We start from the raw sequence: 10658 nt of genomic DNA, 5'->3' as shown, positions 1-10658 counted from the left end.
AAACTTAACATTTATTGTTATGCAGCTTCATGCTCTCCAATGAAATTCCACATACATCATATCAATTAATCTTGATAATTCCTTGTGTTATTATTTTAAAAGGAGGTTAATTGATGTTCCCAGAAGCTCAAATAGTTAGCACACAGTCCAAGTTACTAAAGAATAAAATGTGATGGATTTCAAATGTCCAATCTCCAAATCAACATATTAGAGGTTCTTGAAGGTAAGGATTAAGAATCCGATAAAATAACTGTTCACTGAGAGTCAATGACAATCTAGCAAGATTTTGATTACCCGCATGGTATTAAAAACCTCAGTCATTTATAAACTACCACATTTTATAAAATTATATGATATCCCTAGAAGGAGATGATTTCTAATCTGTAAAACACTGAATCTTAAGACTGATATGTGCTCTTCCCTGATGATTGCAAACATTGAGTTAAAATTCTTGCATTCCCTAAGGTGCAATGCTATCTTGATTAAATGCTTAATGAGCTTCATCCTCTTCAGCTGGGTTGTCTCTCGAAGAATTTCAGATGCCACCCAAAATGTCTCCTGGTTAATGACTTCCTCAAATTTCTTCAGGTTGTGACAGCTGGATTGTGACTTAAGTCTAAATAAATCATCTATATATTCAGTAGGCTCAATGTTGCAGAAGAGTTCAAAACTCTGCATGGAGAGCTGGGTGGCAACTTCCACAGTACTGAGCTGAAGGAGGGAAACTTGACCCTCTCGCAACAACTCCTGAGCATCCTCATCTGAACAAAGCACTTCTGTCTCCATGTTGTTTTTCAGATAATACCTGTGAAAGCAGAAGTGTGTTAGATGTAGTCCAGCCTAAGCAGAAGCCTCATGATATCTGTAAAACATAATCCTACTTCCTAGGGAAGCTTGACAGAATACAGAATTGAATCCTGGAAGAGCTCTGTTTACCCATGATAGACAGTGCAGTTGCTGAATTCATTGGTAGAAAACAGAACCCAGAATTCAGAAAAAAAAAAAGAACAAGTCACTGGGGATTTCATTATTACTGACTGAGATACTTTTTCACTGTTCCTGTTCTGCTGTCTAAACCATTCCACCCTTTCTTCTACAGATGAGAGAAAATAGTTATTTCTAAGTTTAACAAAAGGTACAGGCTCTATGTGTGAGCAGAAAAAGTCAGATCAGGGACATTACTCCATTTTCCAAGAATAAAAAGAAAATCTGACCATTGAGGGGCCCAAATTAGATCAGTTCAAGATCATTTAATTAAGAAAAATCCCCAAGAAAACTAACAGCTATTCCTTCATGTGATCTTATACAACCCTAAAGCAGAACTCAGAGCTAGTCCATCCATTTTAAGCAACTTATTGAAAACAGCATTTAGTTATTTGCTATTTCCTATTTTCTCCCTTCATCCCAAACTCCTTCCTTCCTCCGTTTTTGGGAGGGCAGATGTTTTCTCTAATTAAAATTATGAAAATGAAGAAAGAGTGGAGGTCCCATTAAGCTGGTCTTTTGCAAATTTCACAAAATATCTATGGCAGAAAACAATGCATACTGGGCTTTTGACATTCACAGATAGAATGTTCTCCATTTTGATTATGCATTAAGCCTATGACAGAGATCCACACATATATTTTTTGAATAATGAATGTGAATAATGAACTTGCAGCTCACTGGCGATCTGAAGAATTCCATCTGATTACAAATATATCAGTGTACATTCAAATGATAATTGAAAAAAACCAACTTCCTAAAATAAAAATATTTACTACTGTTGAGGGTGGAAATAAAACTGAAGATTACGAACATTATAGTTGATAGCAATAAAACACATTTTGACCAAAGTCAATGGTAGTTTAGATCTATAACAAGGAAAATTTGAGCACAACAGAACCCTCCAGAATAAAAATAGAATAATGTTATTTTTGTGAAAACTCAATTTTCAGTCTGTATTCAATATAGTAATTATTTGAGATCCAAAACTAAACTACTTCTTTCCAACTTCTAGTTAGTTGTGATTTGAAACTAAAATGACATATCCCCAACAACAGAAATGTCACTGAAAAGAATGACAAAATCAGCACTGCCTTCTTCCATGTACCATGGGGTACAGGCACTTATACAGCAAGCAACCAAGCTCTGTAGCAACTGGAATTTGGTTCCAACATTCAGAGGTGGTTTTTGTAGTGTAATGCACAATGACTGACTGGACAGAGTTATTCTGCCAAATACACTGTCATAGATATCTCAGCCTAAAATAATGAAGTTCCTTGAAAATCAGGTCTGTGGGAGCATATGATGATTGAAAATGATTAGAAGCACTGTTTTTGAATGCATACATATAAATAGGAGGAAGCAGCAGGCTCAACTCTGCGACTGCACCTCAAGCTCCCTCTGTTTTATCAGCAGGTATTCTAGAGGGCAAGCCAGAAGAGTTAGTGCATGTATGTTGGCTGTTAATAATACCTTTCAGGTCACAGTGCCCTTGTGTACGTGCTTAAGAATTCCCCCAGCAGTCTGTTGTATACATTTACTATGATAGAACAATCCATGGTGTGGTTATTGGTTTTTAATATGTAGGGATGTTTAGTCACTTAAAAACCCTTAAGGTATTCATGTATTAGACTTTGATGTGGTTTTAAGGAGGGGAAAGAAATCCATGAGACAGTGTATACCTTCCACTCAGTTGCATCCTATTGGCAAGTTTGGAAAGCTGATCTGGAAGTCTTCTCTGTTTGATGACTCTCTCGGGTGTGACTGAGACCTCACACAGTGAATACTGATCAGGGGTGGCAGTAATCGCAAACTCCCTGATGGCCTGAATGACCACTTCATTTGCCGTGGTATCCTTACTGATCATGATGTATCGGTTTTGCTGATCAGCCTTAAAAACTCTTAGCACTTGATACACCAGATCTGGAGGAAAGAAAACCACACACAAGCAAAGATTTCAACATAAGGTGATGCCCAGCAACCTGGAAAGAATCTCCCTAGAAAAGATGGTGAGAAACTTTGACCTCTTCCTACTAGAGTTGTAAGAACACATCTTTCTATAGATAACTAAAAGAATAGACAAACAGAAACAAATCTGTACATGGTAGGATATACACAATAACACCATGTGGGTATCAAAGAAAGAGAAATTTAAATAGAGATTTGATCTTTATTTTTCTGAAAAGCCCACAGTGACCTCAAATATACTTCCTATTCTTATTTATTTGATATGAATTAGTAATAACTTCATATTATGGGTTTTTATTTATGTTATCAATTAGGAAACAAGTTGAAAGAGATTAGATTTCCTATAGCCATATGAAAATAGTTTTCAAAGTAGAATGCGAACTGGTTCTAGACATTTGGAATTTAAGGCTCATCCTCACTCTATGCATCTGGGTATCAAAGAAAGAAAAATATGGAAAAAGATGACAATGTGAAAACAAAATAAGTAGTGGAGGTGCTCACCGGGAGTAGTACTGATGTCTAAAATGGAATGATGTGACTGCAGCAAGTCAGGATTGCTAGAGGACAAGGTTCCTCTGACAGGCAATGTGGGTGGGATGTGCCTTGTCTGCTTAAGCCCTACTACGCAGTCATCTGGAGACTGACCAGTCCCAATATCACTGAGGAAAGAATTAAAAGTGGATTATCAACAAGATAAAAATCTGTAAGCTATAAAGCCAATAATAAACCATAACCCATTAAATGTGCAATTTGTGTAAGAATGTCATTAATTTACTTGAAAATTACAAAAGCCATGGTTGCTTAAGAGTATTAAGTTTGTTCACTTTGTTGTTTCTGAAGAATATAATGTGTCTCTACAGCCTGTCTTTTTCACTAGAAAAACACATTTACAATAATAGTAGTTTCTCAGTCTAAAACTAGATTCAAGCAAGTATTAGCTCTAGTTTCTGGTGGGAATGAACTTCAGAAAATCCATACTAAAAAGAATAAATTTTGTCTCACTCATTTAATGGTTCTGCATCAAAATGATGAAGTTCCATGGTCGTATTTTCAGGAACTAAAGAAAGTGAGTAAAATGAGCAGGAAAAAATCTAAACTATCCTAATTTTATCCTGTTAATATTTTAAGGGAGAATTGGATTATTATGCAGTTGAATGTAAGGAAACCCTGAAAGACATTATTTCTTAAATACACAGAGCATATAAAAGGAGACTGGTGCATGGCGGCATTTTCTAGATAACAGAAAGGCAATGGAACTCCAATGACTCACTTTGATTTTTACTCTGCTAAAATTCTCTAATTGCACATTTAAGATTCCAGACAATCACCAATTATTATTGATGTCTATAAACTCCTTTCTATGTATAAAAAACTATCACAGTGGGGAAGTCTTAAACATGATTTAATAATATATAAAAGTTATTTATAAAGGATCTCTTTCTTAAAGTATCAGTGCTTCCAAATCAAAAGATCAAACAAAATAAACATACCAATAAAAAACTAGATTATAAGCAAATTTGCTTTCTAAGTAGATTTTATAAACAAGTTGAAAAAATACCAAGGCATCATAAAGAAGAAAACTGTAGTGTAAGTTCTTCCAAATACACAGGAAAATCTATGACAAAATTCAATCTCTATTTAAGCACATATGGGTGTGTGCATGTACATGCAGACACTCTTAATTAACATTCTCTGAAAGATAGAAATCTTCACATTCTTGGGTGTTGTTTGTTTGTGGTATTGGGGATTGAACACAGACATGCTCTTCCATTGAGCCACTCCAAGGCCCTTTTTAAATTTTATTCTGAGACAAAATCTACATCAATTAATGAGGCTGGCCTCAAAATTGCAATCCTCCTGCCTCAGCCTCCCAAGTTGCTTAAATTAAATGTACGTACCACCATACCCAGTTACATCAGTGGGACTTTATTTTTCAATCATATAAAAGCACAATTTGCCAAAATTATTAGATGTAATATATGATATCAAATGATGACTATGCCTTTAGGCCAAGGCATGGCTGACTGGGACACTCCTGGCACAAATGGCCATGATTATTAGTATATTCCAGGTACATCCTATAAGATTTGTCTTCTTAGGAAATGTTTCTCAGCCACATTTTAACATCTAGCATGATGGTCTAACTTTGCACTCTCATGGTTTCTTGATTACTTACTCATATCAGATGACTCTGGGACTAAAACAACTGTACATGTGAGATCCAAGTTTGAAATGTCCCTCTAAAAATTGAGAGGAAAGAAAGGAAAAGGCCCTCTTTAGCACACCCTCTTTTTGTTTCACCTCACTAACTCTCATTTTTTCCAAAACCCTTTGGAGTCTTTGAAGACTTTAAAGTCTGTTGACTCTTCCTGTTTCCCTTGCGGTCCATATATTTCCTCTCTACCCACCTGAAAACCAAATCTGAATCCCATAATGCTTATTCCATACCCTTTCCTCCCCTCTTTATGCACATTACAATTCCATGTTCATCCTAACTAATTTATTAATATTCAGCATCTTAGCTTCTGTAATAATGATTAAGAACAACATATCCACATGATTGTTTCAATATTACTTCTAAAACAGCTCAGCCATAAATTCCTGATATATTAGAATAATGTGAAAAATTTACATCACAAGCTTAGCATATTGTTTTATCACAGTAAAGTAATAAAATAATGCACAGAAAATTTGTAGACACTTACTTATAAGGTTTGTGAGGGAAGATACTCATCTGAGTCTTGTCATGCATCTTCTTTAGCTTGTTCCTTCCTCCAACAGTGTTAGCTTTACTTTTTTTATTTACTTTTTCAAGTCCTATCACCTGTTTTCCATCTACAGCAAGATCAGGAATGGAGGAGCCACTGGCCTCCTTCATATCACCAATATTGGGAAGGTGGGGGGCACCATTTCTCTTCTCTTCTGACAGTCTTGTTAGAAGTTCTTTAAACACTAAAATATATACAAAGAGAAACATCACATGCTGCCAATTATAAGATATCTGGACAAGGCCAAGGCAGCTGTAGAACTTGGGGGTACCTGAGAAGTACAGACTTCAGCTATGAAAATCCTGCACAAAAACATTACTCCAGTGACTGATACCAGGAATCTACTTTGTATATTGTTCTATCCAAGTAAATGTAAGAATAACAGTAAACATTTTAAATTTTCTCCTTTACCAGGGATTGAACCCAGAAGCACTTAACCACTGAGATACATCTCCTGTCCTTTTATTCTATTTTACTTAGACACAGGGTCTCTCTGAGTTGCCAGGACCTTGCTAAGTTGCTGAGGCTGGCTTTGAACTCATGAACCTCCTTCCCCAGCCACCTTAGCTGCTGGGATACAGGTGCCAGGCAGCAGTAAACCTTTAATCTATAGTATTTTAGATTTTATCAACATACATGCATTTCATTTTATCAATAAACACAGATAAAAATGGTCCAATTATATATTTATAAATGGATTCTATATTTATAAAATATATTCTATATTTATAAAATACTACTTATAAAAGTTACTTCTTTCATGATTAAGATTTAAATGTTTAAAACAAGCAAAGGATAAAAATGAAAGTCTGCAAAAATACTTACCAAATAAATTGTTTTTCACAGTGATAAATAGATGTGTGTTATCCCTTAGAAATTCCACGACTTTTGACAGCTGAATATTTTCAAAGTTTTGACCATTTAATTCTAGTATCTAAAAGTGAAATTATAAAATTACAATATCACTGACTGAAGAACAAAAATACCAAACTCCCCCTTATATCTAGACTGAGAAATATCATACCTGATCCCCCTGTTTCAAGCCTGCTCCAGCTGTTGTGCTACCTAAATCAACACTGTCAATGAAGATTCCAGATCCTCTCTCGGAGCCTCAAAGTAAGAGAAAATGCAGAGGAGCATCCCGGGATGGTTTTGTTAACGTTATCAATCTTCTTTTTGCCTTAGCTTCACATGCAATGTTTAACAACCTTAGATGTCCGCCCATTTTCTATAAGGGTTCAAAAGAGTGGTGTCAATTCTAGACAGGAGGAATGAATGAACTGAAAGCTGATCTTAAAAAGATCACAACTACTACCTCTCTTTCCAGCTTATTTTCAAAATCTGCTAGAAACCGAGTCATTGCAAGATCTCCTTCAAAGTCACTGAAGTGATTATTCACCCACAATAACACTACTCCCAGTAACCTGAAAAAAGCAATTTGTTTCACTGAGTTTTCTTGAGTGCTGAAGATTGGTGATTAGATTAATTTCAAATGAGATATTTAAGTTTCAATTTACCTCAAAATACTAAAAACTAAAAAATAAACTAATAAAAATCAAACCTCAACAAGAATTTTATTAATAAAAATGATCTTCTGAACTACATATATCTACTTTATAAAGAGACTATTTATATGTTGTTTGCCAGGAGACACCATGGATTTGTGAAGATATTCAATGATCATCTGACTTCACTTTCAAAACACATTTGAAATAACTCAAAATGAAAGCAAATGCAAAGTGCTGGAAACCTTCAGGGACACTATACGTCTACAGAGTAGAATTTTTCCTGTCTTAGATCCATACTTTTAGATGGAAAATCACACTAACAACTGCAAAAAAAAAAAAAAACCACACACACACACAAAGAAATAAAGTGCCCCAAACAAAGATGTTTCAACAACAGAAGCCACTGATATCAGAGTTCAAGAAATGTCCAAGAAGGAGTTCATAGTTGAACTGATGTATGAAGTAAAGGATAGTATAAGGAGTGAAATGAAACAAAAATACAGAAAGTGAAAGACCATTTCAATAGAGAGTTAGAGATCATGAACAAAATTAAAAAAACAACAAGCAGAAATCCTCTAAATGAAGAAATCAGTAAACCAAATTATAAATGCAATAGAAAGCATCACCAACAGATTAGACCAGTAGGAAGAGAGAACCTCAGACAATGAAGACAAAATGTATAACCTAGAAAGTAGAGTTGAACATGCAGAGAAGATGGTAAGAAACCATGAGCAGAACATCCAAAAATTATGGAGTAACATGAAAAGACCAAATTTAAGATTTATCAGAATAGATGAAAGAGCAGAAATACAAACCAAAGGAATGCACAATCTTTTCAATGATATAATAATAGAAAATTTCCCAATCCTAAAGAATGGTATGGAAAATCAAATACAAGAGACTTACAGGAACCCAAATGTACAAAATTACAGAAGACCCATACCAAAACACGTTATGACTAATTAAGAGAATAAAGATAAAATTTTAAAAATATTTTCTGGACTGTGGGGCGGACCATGGCGGCGAACCTGAGCCGGAACGGGCCCGCGCTGCAAGAGGCCTACGTGCGGGTGGTCACCGAGAAGTCCCCGACCGACTGGGCTTTGTTTACCTACGAGGGCAATAGCAATGACATTCGTGTGGCTGGCACAGGAGAAGGTGGTCTGGAGGAGCTGGTGGAAGAACTCAACAGTGGGAAGGTGATGTATGCCTTCTGCAGGGTGAAGGACCCCAACTCTGGCCTGCCCAAGTTTGTCCTCATCAACTGGACAGGCGAGGGTGTGAATGATGTGCGGAAGGGAGCATGCGCCAACCACGTCAGCACCATGGCCAACTTCTTGAAGGGGGCCCATGTGACCATCAATGCACGAGCAGAGGAGGATGTGGAGCCTGAGTGTATCATGCAGAAGGTGGCCAAGGCCTCCGGGGCCAACTACAGCTTCCACAGGGAAAGCAGCCGCTTCCAGGATGCAGGACCCCAGGCCCCAGTGGGTTCTGTGTACCAGAAGACCAATGCCATATCTGAGATCAAGAGAGTTGGAAAAGACAGCTTCTGGGCCAAAGCTGAGAAGGAGGAGGAGAACCGCCGGCTGGAGGAGAAGCGACGGGCTGAGGAGGAGCAGCGGCAGCTGGAAAAGGAACGCCGGGAGCGGGAGCTGCAGGAGGCTGCCCGCCGAGAGCAGCGCTACCAGGAGCAGCACAGAGAAACCAGCCCCTCAAGGACAGGTGAACAGCAGCAAGAAGTGGTTTCGAAGAACAGGGAGGAGCAGGTGTTTTCTGATCAGCGGACTGCACACCCACGGGAGATTTTCAAGCAGAAGGAGAGGGCCATGTCTACCACCTCCATCTCTAGTCCTCAGCCAGGCAAGCTGAGGAGCCCCTTCCTGCAGAAACAGCTCACCCAACCAGAGACCTCCTTTGGCAGAGAGCCAACTTCTGCTGTCTCAAGGCCCAGGGCAGATGTCTGTGAGGAGCCAGCACCCAGCATTCCTCCAAGTCTGGTGCAGGCAGAAGAGGAAGCCACGTACGAGGAGCCTCCGGAGCAAGAGGCCCTCTACGAGGAGCCCCCAATGGTCCAGCAGCAAGACACTGGCTCTGAGCACATTGACCACTATACACAGGGCCAGGGGCTTAGTGGGCAAGGGCTGTGTGCCCGGGCCTTGTACGACTACCAAGCAGCGGATGACACTGAGATCTCCTTTGATCCTGAGAACCTCATTACTGGCATCGAGGTGATCGACGAAGGCTGGTGGCGTGGCTATGGACCCGATGGCCACTTTGGCATGTTCCCTGCCAACTACGTGGAGCTCATTGAATGAGGCTGAAGCCCATCTTTCCCTTCCCCACCCAGATGTGGCTTCCTTATTGTTAAAAGAGAAGATGCAAGAGTCAGTGTTTGGGACTTCCGAGAATGGAACCACAATGAGGAAAAGGCCTCAGGGCTCCTCTGGCTTGGGTGGTTCAGCCTCTGTCACCCCAGATGCAGCAATAACCCAGTGATTCACAAACACACTTCCTGCAACTTCCCAGATCCTTCCACTAGTGTGGCTCTTCACATCTGTGGGACACTAAGCTAAGCCCCACCATAGTGAGCCCCCAGGTAATCTCTGCCTGAAAAGAGTAAGTACTGCTAAGCCAGGTCTCTGAGCAGGAGCATCTGGAACAGCCTTCTGCATTTGCCTTTTCTTTCTCTCTGGCTTCTAAAGGATGGTGGCTGCAACTATTTAGAATGACCTTTGGGAACAGTGAATTTAGAGAATTGCTTTTATCAGTCTGTGACCAAAGTCAGTGGACCATAATGAGTTTGACAGCAGGGAGTTATTGTCTTACTGGAGCCTGCCTGGTCCCACTCCATTTCGGTCCCTCTGTTTGGGCCTTGGGAAGTGGGGATGGGATGACCAAGCTCCCATTTCTGGGTATGTCAAAAATCAAAGACATGATGTATTCTTGCTGTCTCCCTGTTTTCTATCCCAGCCTGTGAGTCTGAAAAACAAATCCAAGAATTTCAGTTTGGTACCCAGAAAAAAAAAAAAAAATATTTTCTTATATTCCATTAACTTGAATGACAACTGGTGTGAGAAATGTATCTTTAAGCTTATATTTAAAAAGTACTACATATTTAGGAGCTGAAATAAACTATATTTGCAACCTTATCTCTGAGGTTAGGATCATTAAACCACTCCAATAACTTTTTACCACTTCCATTGGACTAGAAAGAAAAGTCCGGTAGGTCAACAGGAAGTCTTCTATGAAGGCTGGATCTACTACTTAATTCTCTTCCACCAATTGCTTGGTTAACCCTTCTGAGGTTCCTTGTAACAAATAAAAGGTTTAATCATGATCTTGATTAAATAGGATTTATTTAATGCCTTGATCTCTACCCTTCTACAAAAAAGCAATCAGGTAAGTAATAAGGATGATAATTCATGCT

The 10658-nt window shown here is 38.6% G+C and overlaps 1 protein-coding gene across 1 annotated transcript; it reads left to right on the top strand.

Moving 5' to 3' along the window:
* Positions 1-8230: 8230 nt before the first annotated feature.
* LOC114082488 (drebrin-like protein) lies at positions 8231-9995 on the top strand. The gene has a single exon (XM_034635473.2). It carries the CDS (start codon positions 8245-8247, stop codon positions 9544-9546), a length of 1302 nt encoding a protein of 433 aa, XP_034491364.2. The 5' UTR covers positions 8231-8244; the 3' UTR covers positions 9547-9995.
* Positions 9996-10658: the final 663 nt, after the last annotated feature.

The sequence above is a fragment of the Marmota flaviventris genome, unplaced genomic scaffold, assembly GCF_047511675.1.
Source record: "Marmota flaviventris isolate mMarFla1 unplaced genomic scaffold, mMarFla1.hap1 Scaffold_44, whole genome shotgun sequence".
Lineage (NCBI taxonomy): Eukaryota > Metazoa > Chordata > Mammalia > Rodentia > Sciuridae > Marmota > Marmota flaviventris.
This window is presented reverse-complemented; position numbering and strand designations above follow the sequence as displayed.